This window comes from Pristiophorus japonicus, chromosome 15 (genome assembly GCF_044704955.1).
Source record: "Pristiophorus japonicus isolate sPriJap1 chromosome 15, sPriJap1.hap1, whole genome shotgun sequence".
In the NCBI taxonomy this organism is placed as follows: domain Eukaryota; kingdom Metazoa; phylum Chordata; class Chondrichthyes; family Pristiophoridae; genus Pristiophorus; species Pristiophorus japonicus.
This window is the reverse complement of record NC_091991.1, coordinates 114307056-114324008: the sequence shown is the minus strand read 5'-3', so window position 1 is coordinate 114324008 and position 16953 is coordinate 114307056. Positions and strand designations below refer to the sequence as shown.

Here is a 16953-nt window from a genome sequence, read left to right as displayed (position 1 = left end):
TCCCAGCTTTCCTTTCCAAAAGAACCATTTTGATCATTGGCGACACACATCAGGGCAGGCATTTCACAATCTGGCACGGAGCAGAACTGGTAGTTGCATGTTATAATAGTGCCCCATCGTGTTCTCAGGGTTCCCAAGTGTTTTACAGCCAAATGAATTATTTTTGAAGTGCAGACGCAATTGTGCAAGCGAACTTGGCAGCCAAGTTCTGCACAGCTAGACCCCACAAACAGCAAGTAAATGAATGACCAGAAAATCCATCTTTGGTGGCATTGGTTGAAGGATGAATGTAGGCCAGGACACCTCCCTGCTCTCCTTCAAATAGTGCTTTAAGCGGAGGCCAAATGAACAGGCAGATTTGGCCTCCGCTTAAAGCACAAGCTCCTAAAATGCATCGAGGCTACGGCAGGAGAATTAAAATACCTGAACAGTTTAGTCATTTTTCCTTGCAATCAACAGTCATTGCAGGGACGGGGTTGAGAAATTATACTCAGTTGGTTATTGATTCTCTGATCAGAGCACAATGTATCCAAACCAGTGGAGCTACAGCAACTTCAGTTTTAATATTAAGCACTGTGGGTAGTTACTGAATTCCCTGCTTCTATTCCAACAGTATAGTGTCACGATCCAAGCAGAAATGTCACCGTGGAAGCATTACGCAGGAACTGCTACTAGGTTATAGTTTATACTCAATGAATGCAAATCTAGGTAGCTTTGAGTATTCCCGCAGCAGAAGATTCATAAAGATGCCCAACAGGGGAGGGAGGCGCTCACACAAACACAAGCCACACCCAGAGCTCCCCCAAACCTTGTACATATAGACTGCAAGCCAATGTTACATAAGTTACAACTCGGCCCAACCCAAAGGACTCGGGACACGGTAGAAGCAGGACAAACACTGAATGCAGCAGCTGACCTGTTCAGCACCTGATCCCGATCAGCAAGCCGACTCTTGATCTTACTCGTTAGGTAGTCCAGGAATATTGTCCAGATGTCGAGGCAGGAGAAATAACCCTCGTGACTGGGCTGAAACAACAAAATACCAGAAATCACGTTTGTTGTCTCTGCAAACTGGTTACATATCAAACAACAGACAAGGGTAATGAAACACGGACACCATACATTCCTACCAACATTACACTCCGAGAAAGCACATTAGGTTGTAAACTGAGTTTTAACTCCATCTGAACTTAAAACACCCAACATATTAATCTTCCTATTATACAAGACTTGCACTTATATAGCGCCTTTTATGACCACCGGATATCTCAAAGCGCTTTACAGTCAATGAAGTATTTTTGGAGTGTAGTCACTGTTGTAATGTGGGAAACGCCAATTTGCGCACAGCAAGCTCCCACAAACAGCAATGTGATAATGACCAGATAATCTGTTTTTGTTATGTTGATTGAGGGATAAATATTGGCCAGGACACCACTGCTCTTCTTCGAAATAGTGCCATGGGATCTTTTATGTCCACCTGAGGGGGCAGATGGGACCTCGGTTTAACATCTCATCCAAAAGATAGATATGCACTTTACTTCTCGAAAACGGCTTCAGTAATGCTCAAGCTGGGCACCAGCCTAACCTAATCCCACTATTGGCAGACGTATCACTGAATGTTCATAAGGAACTTGTATGATTAAATGCAATACCACCACAATCACACTGCAGGGCTGATTGATGGGGCTGCTTTTGCTTCGTTGCCCTGTACCTGGGAAGCTTTTGTTGAGCAGAGCCATCTGTAGGCTGTGCACAGTGTAAAGTGCAGGCTCACAGGAAGCCAGTCTTACCTGATGGAAAGTGTACTTGAAAAGAAGGGCCAGAAACTCCACCACCGGAAACTGGGAGTTGGACTCAATCCTGCGCAGGTGGACACTCACAAATAGTCGCAGGAAGTCAGTGAATTTTTCCACATAGCTAAAAGGAAAAAGATTAGGGAGAGATATACTCAGCAAGGCAGTAATTAAAGACCGAACATCAAATTCTTAAATAGACCAGTACAGGTATTGGAGGAGACAGCTACCAAGCAAACTTGTCACTGCTAGAAATGTAGGCAGTTTACATAACAATAAAGTCTGCAACAATTACCTACAGGACAGGCAACCGTTCACTCCAATACCTGAAACACAGCAAGAAAAGACAATCTAGTCATAAGCAACTTGAAATGTTTACACAAAAATCTACACCAGACTCAGCCTGCGTTCACATTCAACTGTCTTCCAAAGATTTTTTTACCGTGCTCTCCTGAAGGTGGTGACTCATGCCAGGACACAATTCACAAGTGTCGTCAGCACTGGGAGACTTCACCAATAGTTTCATTCTTCAGGTTCAATGGGTTAGGCAATCGTGTTAGTGAGCATCATTGCTGAGCCAAATTCATTCAGCCCCTGACGCACACCGCATGCACCTTTCAGTATCCAGTCACCCCTAGTGATCAAGAGCAGGTATTTTGGCCAACTCCCCTTTCCCTAGCCTGTGGCTAATTGTAGTACCACTACTGCTGTCTGACTGAGACCAGGGCCTCACTAGCTCTGTAGTTCGGGGCCAGCACAGGCCAGCCCACACTGCGATATGTGAGCGCACTAGGTCCGTGCAGCAGAGCAGGTCTCCAGTCGTCTTGGATAACCCTTGCCACTGGACCAAGACCTAGCTCTGTCAAGCCAGTGTGGTGGCTGGTGTGCAACGGCCACCACACGTTAAAAAGATTCACGCACAGGCACCTTCCACCCTTCAAAATGTAATTCAGGACCTGGAATATTAGGTCCTTCATTGAAACACCTGTGAACTCATCCTTGATTGGCGTGGATGCAAGTCATCCTCTTTTCGAGGTACTGCCTATGATGATGATGACTCTGTACCACAGCATGTGGTGCCTTTACATTGAGTCATCAAGGGATCCCCTTTCATTCAAATATTAACTCTTTTTACAGCTATAAAAAGAACTGCACAATCATTATTGGTGACCTTTGTAAGAAATCATGAATTAGAAGAAATAACGAGACAAAAGAGTCTCTTCAGACTGGTGTTAGAATTGAAGGAATCATTCCAGGGTACAATAGCTGAAGTGACTAACAGCATGAACATAAATAACTGATAACAGGCAGCTCCAAACATCTGAAGGCCAAGAACGGCCTGTCTGATTCCATTCTTGGGAGGATGTGACGAGGAGGGTTTCACCCAAGACTTGAGACAAAGAACCCGACATATCACAAGTTAAATGGTCCTGTCAATGTCAGACACCAGGCCCACCCCTAAAAAAGTGAATAAAAGAAAGACCCAGAAGACATTTCAGGGCAGGTGGTGCAGATACTGTTCGTACCACCAGCCGACTATCCGATCAGGACTAATAACAGCTGCTTGTCACGGTCGTATGTCTATCCTGATTGTATGTTGTGTTTGACTATATTTGAACTACCGCTCCTTTAATAAAATGCCTTATAACTCTGAAGACCCTTTGGGAATCTGTGTGTGACTTGTGATCCTAAGTCTTACACCTGTTAATCGACTCAAAATTACTGCTGTAGTCAATGATACAGTTTCCGACTACAAGGAAATGCTGACCTCAATCTCTCAGCCAGCAGACAATCAGCTCTTCAACACTGCTAAGACACAATAGGACGACGAATACTTAGTTCACAGTTTCAGGCCTCACAGTACTGCATACTAACCAGTCGCAGCAAATGGCACGAGCATGTCCAGCCTCATTAATCCTAGGATAACTAGGTCTTTACATTGTACTTGTGATGGTGTTGGATGGAGAGAGGGTTTTGCATGTCGACAGTTCTGCTCTCAATACTTCCTGCATTATTTGACCAGAAAATTAACTGGACCAGCTACATAAATACTGTCGCTAAAAGAGCAGTTCCAAGGCTGGGTATCCTGCGGCGAGTGACTCACGGCCTGACTCCCCAAAGCCTTTCCACCATCAAGGCACAAGTCAGGGGTGTGATGGAATACTCTCCACTTGCCTGGATGAGTGCAGCTCCAAATATACTCAAGAAGCTCAACACCATCCAGGACAAAGCAGCCCCTTGAATGGCACCCCATCTACCACTTGAAACATTCACTCCCTCCACCACCGGCACACCATGGTTGCAGTGTACCATCTAAAAGTTGCACTGCAGCAACTCGCCAAGGCTTCTTCGGCAGCACCTCCCAAACCAGTGACCTCTACCACCTAGAAGGACAAAGGCAGCAGGTGCATGAGAACACCATCACCTCCTTCATCGTCACGGAGTCAAAACCCTGGAACACCCTCCCTAACAGCACGATGGGAGTTCTTTTACCATAGGGACTGCAGCGGTTCAAGAAGCTGGCTCACCACCTTCTCAAGGGCAATTAGGGATGGGCAATAAATGCTGGCCTTGTCAGCGACGCCCTCATCCCATGAATGAATAAAAATAATAAATCTAGGAGAACTGAGCTCATAGTACAACACAATCCTGTAAAGGATACTGTCTCCAGGTAACAGGAATGTCCACCAATCGTTTCCAGGTTAAGTTGATGTTTGGATCTTGCGCACATGGGGGCAAACACTGCAGAATAAAACACTACACACCAGTTCCTGGGCCTGCAGCAGTTCCAGGCTGGCTTTAGTCTCGGAGAATCCAAACTGTACGGCTTATGGACCACAAGCACTGTGAGCTCTGGCGACTTGGTTTGGTTTGCTCTTGTATTTCTTACTCGTGGTGCATCCTGTTGTGTGGTCGGGAAGGGCTGCTATAAGGCCTCCACTGGTCGATAAATCCTAAATCAGCCCAGCAAGGAATCTGTGCTAACTTTTACATCCACTTGTCTCTCATCATCTCGCTTACAGCAGTTCAGTGCAGCAGGTTTTACAGGCAGCTATTTAGTAACGTTGGACAGAAGTGAAAGTTATTTACGAGAGATGTTAAATTGACAATTTTTGTTGCTCTTCATATTAAAACCTGAATCTAGACAACATCCCCTTTTTAGAACATTTCATAAAACTAGAGACTTATCTTGTACAGTGATATGAACATAAACTTTGAATATTAGTACGAAGATGCAGAGGAATAAACAGATATTTATGACCTCTTGCAATTTCACTCAGGGCTCAAAAACCACCATGCATAGCAGGAGAAGACGGCAAAGCCAGTTTTGTCCACGGTCTATATTTTTCAAATGTACCAAGTAAGCCCAGAGCAGGCCCATACACCATACCTCCTGTGCTAGGGTCTCTATGTGGCTTACCTTTCTTCTAGCTCTTCCAGACGGCTCTTTATAGAGTGTGCATTGTTCTCTTTGGTGATTTTCTGCAACAAGTAGAATGTCTGCTGGAACATGCGCAACAGATACTCCTCAAACTCCACAGGGACGCAGTTCTTGGACATGAGTTCATTAATGCAAGACATGGCTAACACACCCAGTTTACCTCGCTCCTGCATCATGTTATTGTTGTGGCCATTTCCATTCACAGCAACTAGTTTCTTGGCACGGGTGTCACAGCCAAAACGAGCAAAGTGGAAGATGGTGGTCAGGAGAGTCGGGGTGATATTGGTGGAGAGCGGGATCCAGCTGAAGAGATGAGTCAGACAGTCCAAAGCCAGAGAACAAATGTGCTCACTCTCTGGGTCCAAAATCGGGATTGGCTGATTTAATAATTTGGCAGCTTGGGGAGTCTGCAATAGGCTGCTAAGCAAATCACCTAACAAGGAAAAGAAAATCATTAGTTTTGTACAGCTTCAGGTTATTGGTAGCCTTACTGAAATGCAGAAAATGTATGCGTTACTAGCCATTATTGCACGATGAGAAGATTTTGCTTGATTTAAAAAAAATGGCTCAAACATCAACTCAATGAATGTTCTAGTTCTAGCTGCTAGTTTTTAGGTTTGGCAAGAATGCCCCATGCTCCATGGGCCTTTGAGGTTTCCATATATTACATTAATACTAGACAAGATACACCTCCAGACTTCCCAAAGAACAGTAGGTTTAACTGATTTATCTGGAGAATTCGTTGAGAATGCTGGAGGCATAATTCTGAAGGGATGTCATAATTCTTCGTGGACTAATTCCAGTCCACTCATTAGTACTTGGCCTATGTTTTTGTGAATTTTACTGTAAATAAATTTGAGCAGTATTTTAGCCTATACAAAGAGGTCATTGATATTTCCAGTTATCTGAACTGATGACATGTAGTGCACACCCAATTTCTTCAACAGCCAATTTACTATAATTAGTGTCACTAGACAGTTTATTTCAATTAAATAGGCTAGGCAGGACCCGGGATCACAAATTTAAGTTGTATACGGCTAGATCTAGGTTAAATGTCGGGAGGTGGTTCTTTTCCCAGAGAATAATAGACCTCTGGAACAAGCTGGTGTTTCATGTGGTGGGTACAGACTTGCTGAATTCCTTCATGCGAAAGCTGGATTTGTTTCTGGCTGTGGCGGAGATCACCTCTTACAGAAGGTGGGTACTGCAGGGAATTCAAGGCCAGAGTGATCTCCTGGACTAGTTTCAATCGCCGATATGGGTCAGAGAGAAATTTCCCAGAGTTTCCCCCCGCCCCCCCAAATTGGCCTGGGTTTTTAAAATCTGTTTTTTTGCCTATCCCAGGAGATCATGGTTTGGGGTGGGGTGGAGTGTATATGTTGTGTTACACAAGGTATTGCAATTGTGTGGGACAGGCTCGATGGGCCAGATGGTCTGTACCTGTCCGTATAATCCAGGCTGCACCAAGTTAATACATTTCAGTTTGTAGACACTTCCTGCCTACAGAAATCATCAAACCATATACATGAGGAAACATTGCTTTGTGGGGGGATGGAAAACCAAACTAAGACATCTCTTGGTGCCTGCAGTGGATTGGAGTTTGCCCAAGCTGGACTATTTTCTAATGATGATAGATTCAGCACTTTTTCCTCTACAACAAGCTGGCAGCCGAAATTAGTCCCAATAATATTGACTTAAAATGTTAGCTATTCAGTGGGAAGATTGTGAAGTACAATCTCAAACATGGCATATCTTTGAGAGAAGATTACTCCTTGCAAGACCAGAGGGGACATGCTACATTCCATTGGCACAGCAGGAAGCTTAGCTAGGCCAATAATGGGGTGGTAGGCTTTCCACTCTGCGCAATAATCTTGAATGACTGCGTGGTGGGCTAAGTCTGAAATCTCAGACTTAAGGGGGAGGATTTCTTTCTCGGGGGTGTTCTCGCAAACTGCACTTTAAAGGTCTGAACTAGCTCATCCTTCAATAGCTTAGTGAGACACGTGAGCTTACGTTTATAAAGTTTGTGTTATTTTCATAACCAACACTGAAAACTGTATACAGTTCATTCAGATACTAATGTAAAATAAAGCAGTTCTTGATTTGAAGCTGTGCCTGCTTTGATGAGTGCTATTCATCAGTCTTCTGGAAACAGAGATGGGGCTCATGCAATATTGCAGTGGTGGGTATAAGGAGCAGGGATTTCCTTACAATCTGAGTCGTACTACTGTTTAACCAGACACTGATCAATAAAAGGTGCACTCTGATCGTTGGGGATTCACTGTCCACTTACACGAGTGACTGATGCCAATGAATCTAGCGCAAAACCCAAACATTGTGACAGTGCGGTTACAAGTGCCCTGATGTTATTGTCAAAGTACTCTGTTGAGTTACAAATGAAAGAGTCTTACTCTCCATCTGGCTGCTCTATACCTGGACTTGAGATTGCTTGAGATCAGCAAGTATCTTAAATAGATGTGTTCCATTCCCCAGTACCAACATCTCTCCTTCAAAACAAATATCTTTTGCAACAAAATGGGCATAATTAATGGGAATCACCTTCAATTGATCAGACTGACTGGTTATATCCAAATCACAAGCATCACAACCAACAGCAGAACCTACCACTATCTCCTGAAGTTGGGGAGGGAGGTGGAGTAGCGGCCGTAACACTGTTTTTATCCCAAATGGTCTCTAAAATACCTGCAAAGAAAAATATCGTTGAGAAAATCTAACCCTTGTGTAGAGTTTACTCAAGAATATTAACTCAGCTCCACAACAAAGTTACCATAACCCTGAATTTGAGTTCACGCCCTGCAGTAGGCGAGTAAGCAGAAACTGTGTCAGTAACAAGATGAGCAACCTTTATACTGCAGGGTCCCAGCTTGCCCCTATGTTTTCTAAACTAGCACTAACCAGCAGGAGATACACACTGTTTTATTTCAGAGGTTCCCTGGTAAAGAACTTTCTATTTCATTTATATGCAGTTTGCCAAGTTAGCCAAGTCCTGTGATGAATGCTGATTTGGGGTTTCACAAAGCACAGCTAGCATAATCTCTTATTACCATTACAAGCTCATTTCACACAGCATCACTAATGTACACTGGTCCTTAGTGCAAATTTATTGATTTGCAGGACTATTGGTTGCTAAACATAATAGAACAGGAGTAGGCCATACAGCCCCTCGAGCCTGCTCCGTCATTTAATAAGATCATGGCTGATCTGATCTTGACCTCAACTCCACTTCCCCATAACCCTTGACTGCCCTATAGTTCAAGAATGTCAATCTCAGCCTGAAATATATTCAATGACTCAGCTTCCATAGCTCTCTTGGGTAGAGAATTTCACAGATTCACAACCCTCCGAGAAGAAATTTCTCCTCTTCTCCGTCTTAAATGAGTGACCCCTTATTCTGAAACCATGCCCCCAGTTCTAGATTGCCCCACGAGGGGAAACATCCTCCTCAGCATCTACTGTCAAGCCCCCTCAGAATGTTATATGTTTCAATAAGATCACACCTCATTCTTCTAAACTCCAATGAGTACAGGCCCAACCTGCTCAACCTTTCCTCAGAAGACAATCCCTTCATCTCCAGAATCAACCTAGTGAACCTTCCCTGCACTGCCTTCAATGCAAGTATATCCATCCTTAAATACGGAGACCAAAACTGCATGCAGTACTCCAGGAGTGGTCTCACCAATACTCTACAGTTGTAGCAGGACTTCCCTACTTTTATATTCCATCCCCCTTGCAATAAAGGCCAACATTCCATTTGCCCTCCTGATTACTTGCTGTACCTGCAAGCTAACTTCTTGCGTTTCATGTACGAGGACACCCAGATCCCCCTGTACCACAGCATTCTGTAGTCTCTCTCCATTTAATATTTTGCTTTTCTAATCTTCCTGCCAAAGTGGATAACTTCACATTTTCCCACATTATACTCCATCTGCCAAATTAGCCTATCTATATCCCTTTGTAGACTCTGTGTCCTCCTCACAACTTGCTTTCCCACCTATCTTTGTATCGTCAGCAAATTTGGCTACAATACACTGTCCCTTCATCCAGATCATTAATATAGATTGTAAATAGTTGATTGTCGCTGAGAGCTTGCAGAAACCAAGCGCAGACAGAGGAAGGAGCGTGCGACATACCAGACTTAGGATACGGGTAGGCCATTTAGGACTGAGATGAGGAAAAACTTCTTCACTCATAGTTGTTGACCTGTGGAATTCCCTGCCGCAGACAGTTGTTGATGCCAGTTCACTGGATATATTCAAGAGGGAGTTAGATATTGCCCTTAAGGTTAAGAGGATCAAGGGGTATGGAGAGAAAGCAGGAAAGGGGTACTGAAGGAATGATCAGCCATGATTTTATTGAATGGGGGTGCATGCTCGAAGTACCGAATGGCCTACTCCTGCACCTATTTTCTATGTTTCCATGACTCCCCACCCACCCTTTCCTTCAACCACTGTCTGTCCCACCTGTGACAGAGACTGTAATTCCTGAATTGGACTGTACAGTCCCGAGGACTCACTTTGAGTGGAAGCAAGTCTTCCTCGATTTCGAGCGACTGCCGATGATGATGATGTAAATAGTTGTAACAGCACTGATTCACTGTGGCACCCCACTAGTTACAGTTTGCCAAGTGGAAAATTACACATTTATCCCACTCTCTGGTTTCTGTTTGTAAACCAATCATCTATCCATGCTAACATATTATCCTCAACACCATGAGCTCTTATCTTGTACAGTAACCTTTTATCTGGCACCTTATCGAAAGACTTTTGGAAATCCAAATACACTACATCTATTGGTTCCCCTTTATCCACCTAGCTTGTTAGATTCTTAAAGAATTTTAATAAATTTGACTTACACGATTCCCCTTTCATAAAACCATGTTGACTCTGCTTGATTGTATTATATAAATGTCCTGCTACTACTTCCTTAAAAATGGATTCCAGCATTTTCCCAATGACAGATGTTAGGCTAACTGGGCTATCATTTCCTGCTTTCTTGAATAGGGGCTAATTGGGGTTTTCCAATCCGCTGGCAATTTTCCAGAATCTAGGGAATTTTAGAAGATTACAACCAATGCATCCACTATCTTTGCAGCCACTTCTTTTAAGACCCTAGGATGCAGGCCATCAGGACCAGGGGGACTTGTCAGTCTTTAGTCCATTAGTTTGCCTAGCACTTTTTCCTCTAGTGATAATGATTGTTTTAATTTCCTCCCTCAAGTTTGCCCCGATTTTCTACTATTATTGGGATGCTTTTAGTGTCTTCTACTGTGAAGACTGATACAAAATATTTGTTCAAAGTCTCTGCTATTTCCTCGTTTCCCATTATTAATTCCCCAGTCTCATCCTTTAAAAAGGGCCAACGTTTACTTTAGCTACTCTCTTCCTTTTTATATACCTGTAGAAGCTCTTGCTGTCTGTTTTTATATTTCTTGCTTGTTTACTCAATTTAGTTTCTCCCTCTTTTTTTAAAAAAAAGTCATCCTTTGTTAGTTTAAATTTTTTTCCCAATCTTCTAGCCTACCACTAATCTTTGCAACATTCCATGCCTTTTCTTTCAATTTGATACCACCCTTAGTTAGCTACAACTAGTTCATTCTTCTCGCAGTCTTTTTTTCTCAATGGAATATACCTTTATTGAGAATTATGAAATATCTTAAATGTCTGCCACTACTTATCAACCGTCGGACCTTTTAATCTATTTTCCCAGTCCACTTTAGCCAACACTGTCTTCTATACTAAATGGATCAGTATAACTATAGGTGCATGAGGAGCTCAAACTGGGAATGTTTTATCACATCTATATGCTGGCATTGCTCTCCCGCACAGACCTGTTTAAGTACAAGATGCTTAGCAGAACATTGTAAAATGGGAAGTTTATACCACATGGGAGGAAATCCATACAACTGACCCCAGTGTACAGTGCAGCACTTTGAAGTGGAGAGGAACTCTCATTTACAAAATATATAAATAGATGCATCTTAAATTGGAGAGGTAATTTCTGAGCATTGGAACTACTGCATTTTTCTCTCCGTACACAGCATTCACTAGTTTAATATTTCTAAAATGTGTTCCAATTACAAAAGCACATAATAAATCTTTTAAAATGTTAGTACCTCCAACAGTACAAAGTTGCAGCTTAAGTAACAGGGTTAATCTCTATGTATTGGCACAGAGTGACTATTGATTCAGCAAGTTAAGGGTTACTCATTGCTTATCTGCATAGTTACTATTGATTGCTAGGAACACAGAAACAGGAGATGACCATTCAGCCTCTCAAGCCTGTTCCACCATACAGTGAGATTATAGCTGACCTGTACCTCAACTTCATTTACCTGCCTTTGCTCCATATCCCAGGATACCTTTACCCAACTCCTTTTTTGGGGGGCGGAGTCAACATTTTCACTACCCTTTGCATGAAAAAGTGCTTCCTGATTTCACTCTGAAGTGGCCTAGCAAATCACACCACTAGTCAACTAGAGATGGGGCAATAAATGCTGGCCTTGCCAATGTCACCCATAATCCAAGAATTAATTATTTTAAAAAATGGAGCAAGTGACAAGAACACTCAACTGCTGTCTATATACAAGTCGCAGTGTCTTACCAAGGCAACTAACCAGCTGCTTCGGTAAGTCACCACGATTTGTAGAGACAGCAGAATTGTATACTTAATTTTCCTCAGCAGATAGATTTTACATAGGGGTCTGCATTACAAGTTGGGGGTGGAAGGGAAGAAAGACTTTAGCTGCTCTCATTAGAACTCCAATTCACTGGTCTTGGTTAGAAAGAACTCGCATTTATATTGTGCCGCATCACTACAGCCCCATTTATGTAGTGGAAAATGACAGCAATTGTGCACAGCGAGATCCCACAACCAGATTAATGACCAGTTCATTTTTTTGCAGAGATCAATCTTCATATTAAATGGGGAAAAATGCAAAACCTGCTATAAAATGTAGACAGTGAATGCAAAGTATTAATATTTCTTCGCATAACACAATAAAACTTAGTAATTTGAAATGCCATCTTTTTTGTATACTGAGGTTAATCGCACCCACATAACGGAAAGAACTTGCATTTATAAAGCCTCTCATAACATCCTTGGGACATCCTTAAGCATTTTGTGGCCCATTAATTACTATTCAAGTGTAGTTCTTCATGTAAGCCAGTCTGACAGCTAATTTATGCAAGTGTTCCTGGTGGACGAGGGAGGAACGTTGGCCGGGACACTGGGAGAACCCACTGTCCTTTTGCTTATTGCCATTGGGTATTTTACTTCCGACTGAACAAGTAGATGGACCTTTAGTTTAACGACATATCTAAACAACGGCACCTCCAACAATGTAGCACTCCCTCAGTACTGCAGTAAAGTGTCAGTCTAGTTTGTGTGCTCAAGTTCTGGAACTCTGAACCCATCAATGGGAGAGCGCTACCAAATATAGCAAAAATAAATATTTAGATGTTGGCAAGGAGGGGTAGAGAACCCCCTTACTACAATGCATTTTTACATTTCTGGGTGGCTCAAATCACAGTTATAATGATCAGTCTGATTTAATTACCCATGTACAATGACTTCCTTAGTATATGAAAAATAGCCAGCTTCAGTGAGGAGATTTATTGATCCCAGGGCACTTAGATCCACAAACGTGGCTGTCCAATTATCTCATGTGGCAGCACAGAATCATGAAGACTACATGAAAGGAGGTCGCCATTCAGCTCATCGTCTCTGTGCTGGTTCTTGTTAGAGCAATCCAAAACTAATACCACTGCCCCAAGCTTTCCCCATAGTCTTTGCATCTTTCTCTGCTTCAAATACTTTCCAATTTTCCCTTAAAAACAACTATCACTATCTGAAATGATTTGGGCAGACGGTAATGACATTTGCTCAGAGATCAAACACTATAGAATTGCACAATTTACACTACAGGAAGTTATTCAGCCCATCATTTTTGTGCCAGTTCTAGCTCAACTGGAGCTATATATATGAATCCCATTTTCTTGCCCTTTCTCTGCATCATTTTATATTCTTCCTTTGAAACCATTTCCTTTCAAATGAGGTTAATAATCGACAACAATTTATAGTGAAGCAACCCATGTTCTAATAACCCTCTAGAGAATAAAATAACTTCCCCCATTGTTCTTCCAATGATAGTCCTGCTTCCCCGTTGCTGATCTCCCAATGAAGAGAAACAATCCCTCACTGTTTACCAAATGTTGTACTATGACCTCTGCTCTCATACTGACCTGTGAGAAGGCCCAGTACTGTTGGCACCTGATCCAGCAGCAGTTTTCGTAATTCCTCTTTCCGTGCCACACTAAGGTCCTCCCTTGGGCAAGCTAACTCCTCCGAGGTGGTCTTCAACATTATCAGACCCAAAGGCGTGGTGGAAGGAGCCTGGATTAGCTAAAATGGAACATTTCACAGCTTGTAAAAAAACAGGCATATAGGTAACATTATAGTACAGTCCCAGAATGTTAGCAAGTGACTTGAAATAATTCACCTCAGGACCATCGGCAACTCGATCCTCATGCTTACCCTCCTACTCCTTTCTCCGCTCTCGTCTCGTCTCCCCCTTCCCCCTCTCCTTTCCCTGCGCCCCCCCTCCCCTACTCCTGCGCCCCCCGCCCCCCACCGTCCCCTCACCCCATCTCCACCGCCCCCTCACCCCCTGCACCCCATTTCCTCCGCCCCCAGCACCCACCGTCCCTCCTCCTCCGTCCCCCCGCCCCATCTTCACCGCCACCCCCCTCCCCTCCGCACCCCTCCCTCCCCTCCCCTCCCTCCTCCGCCCCACCCTCTCCGCGCCACCCCCTCCCCTCCCTCCTCCGCGCCACCCCCTCCCCTCCCCCTCCGCGCCACCCCCTCCCCTCCCCCTCCGCGCCACCCTCTCCCCTCCGCGCCACCCCCTCCCCTCCCTCCTCCGCGCCACCCCCTCCTCTCCCCCCTCCGCGCCGTGCCCTCCCCTTCCCCCGCGCCACCCCCTCCCCTCCGCGCCACCCCATCCCCTCCCCCCCCGCGCCACCCACTCCCCTCCCCCCTCCCCTCCGCGCCGCTCCCTCCCCTCCACCCCCAGCACCGCACCCCCCACCCCCCCAATCTCCTCCGCTCCTTGTAGCTGCCTGCCAGAAGGGGCACTGAGACTGACCAAGTGAGCAATGTTAAGCTTCATCAGCTGGAGACTAATAAATCACTGACAGCCAACTTAGAGGCTGCAGATAACCACTAGACAGGACACAATCAAGCACAATTATGACCCAGTGTGACTGGACAACCTCAGAGCTCGAACACACGGAATATGCAAAGCCTAATGAATCTCTGCTGCTGTCCGAGCTCTGAATCCACTCTGACCTCGCACCTCTCTGGTCAGATCCAAACAGCTTATGTAAATGAAGCAGGTTGATGCTTTCAGTGGCACTGTGCAAGAGTTACTGTACCTATTAAAAAGCTCAGTAGAGTGGACACTCCTGGTACCCTGCTGAGCCTGCCACTTTAAGTTTGGACAGGTTCAGCACTCTGCAGCTGCACACAGCCCTATTTGTGGCCTGAGACAGCGTGCGGTCCATCGGCAGACAATTAGTAATTCCACCTGTTACTTCAAGTGATGTAGAGGTAAGTGGAAAAAGCTGGGTTAGAAGTATGCTAGCCCAAAGGTTTTTTTTTTCAATTTTGAAAAGCAATGGAATGTTGGACTTTATCTCGAGGGAATTGGAATTCAAAAGTGAGGAAGTGATGCTTCTGTTGTACAGAGTCTTGGTCAGACCCCATCTGGAGTACTGCATCTAGTATTGGGCACTGCTCCCCAGGAAATATATTGTGGCTTTGGAGGGGATACAGTACAGATTCACAAGAATGATACCAGGACCTAGAGTTACAATACGAGGACAAGCTGCATAAACTTAGTTTTATTCCCTTGAGTTGAGTAATCGAGGTATTTAAAATGGCAAATAGATTTGATAGGGTAGATAGAGAGGAACTATTTCCTCTGGTGGGGGAGATTTTAAAATTAGAGCTAGATCATTCAGGAGTGAAATCAGAAAGCACTTTTTCCACAAAGGGTATTGACATACACAAGATGTGTGTGTTTGCACAGGGGCCAGGAACGGAATCTGGCTTTATTTCTACGAGACCCATTTCAACCTCATGGAAAATTATTTTATTGACGGATTATATAGTATGGAAGATAAAATAATTACTGCCAATAAAAACTAGTAATTACAGCAGGTGTATCCAGACCTATACTGTTTATGCATCACTTGCCGACATTACCTGCAACGTGCTGGTGAAAAAATCATGGTAGAACATTGGCCAGTCCTGCCTCCCAATATCCACAATTACTTTGCACAACTTGTTGCGGATGAAATATGGCATTGTCTTGTGGTGTGCCAACAGAAGCTTGGGTAGGCAGCTTCGAATCTCCATTTTGTCCTGAGACGGGACTCCCAGCCACATCTTATTAATCAGGTTCTGGGTGGGCAAAAGCAGTCAGAATTTTTTTTTAATATAAAGTTACAACAAGTCATTAGCCCCAACAAAATACAGGTTCGAACTACAGATACAGGTAGAAGATCAGCCATGATCTTATTGAATGGCGGAGTAGGTTCGAGGGGCCAAATGGCCGCCTCCTGCTCCTAATTCTTATGTTCCCGTCCAAAATTCCCTGACCTGGCATTAAAAATTGTGCCAAAAGCAGCAGTTCTCGAATGGCACTACTAGCAGTTGCTGTAGGTCCCTTTCATCTTCTGTCCCATTTAAGGGATCAGAGCCCTGTTTGCACCAGGTTAGCATTCATTTTGCAAAATGCTGTGGCACATGCGAATGTTATATGTGCTATATAAACACACTGTTGCTGTAGAGGTCACTTCATTACCTCATCTGTAAGAAACCTCTTTAGCAGACTCACGCAGAGTCTGTTGGGGTGCATCGAATCAATACATTAAACAATTCACTCACGATGCATTAAAATTAGTCAATTATTTGATGCAATGTGGATTGGGCTTGAGGCATCAACAGCTACTTTTTGCCACCTTTACACATCCTTATATTAGGAATAAACCACCATGCTCCTCAGATTAATGTTCTCTCGCCCCACCACCTTGGGTCTCACTTTGTAAATCAGTACACACATTTTACCTGGTGCCACTGGGCTAATTAGAAACCAGCCGTAAACCATCAGTGTGCTGAGCATGAAGGTCTAGGATCAGGACTCGGAGACCCAGCGCAAACCCCCTGCAAGGTCAGTCACACAGCTTTCATTCAACATTCTTGACTCACCTCAAACACCGTCAAGCTGTACATCATGACATACTCATTGCGAGTGTTGGACAAGAAGTAAATACAGTGTTGCCATGCTCCAATCTGCTGTGCAAAGTTATTCAACAGCTCCTCTGTGGGACAAAGGATATTCAGTGAGGCAGGCTTAGACTTCAGATAGCCACCAGCATAATGTACACACTGCTAATGTCACCGTAAACAGGAATACACATCCCAATCACAATGGCCGATTCACAAGTGCAGATAATTACATTAGACATATGGGGGTTTAAGACACGTTTAATTGTTGAGAAGCTGATTCAAATGAGAACGAACTTTAAATGAAGAGTGTAACTATTTCTACTGCACTTTTTTTGGAAAAACCTGCGGGGGAGAGCAGGGACCTGCGAGCGAGACACTGGGGGGGGGGGGGGGGGGGGGGGGGGAAGG

The 16953-nt window shown here is 44.1% G+C and overlaps 1 protein-coding gene across 2 annotated transcripts in view; it reads right to left on the bottom strand.

Moving 5' to 3' along the window:
• Positions 1-16632, bottom strand: part of xpo6 (exportin 6) — a 56418-nt gene extending 39786 nt beyond the window's left edge. The window contains exons 1-7 of one of the 2 annotated variants that reach the window (XM_070900838.1): positions 16525-16632; positions 15520-15717; positions 13497-13656; positions 7861-7938; positions 5215-5668; positions 1791-1917; positions 917-1026 (exon numbers count right to left, since the gene is read on the bottom strand). In XM_070900838.1, the coding sequence (XP_070756939.1) occupies positions 917-1026; positions 1791-1917; positions 5215-5668; positions 7861-7938; positions 13497-13656; positions 15520-15717; positions 16525-16551 (1154 nt within the window). In that variant the 5' untranslated portion in view covers positions 16552-16632. The remainder of the gene's footprint in view (positions 1-916; positions 1027-1790; positions 1918-5214; positions 5669-7860; positions 7939-13496; positions 13657-15519; positions 15718-16524) is intronic. The other variant, XM_070900839.1, reaches the window with a different exon arrangement.
• Positions 16633-16953: the final 321 nt, after the last annotated feature.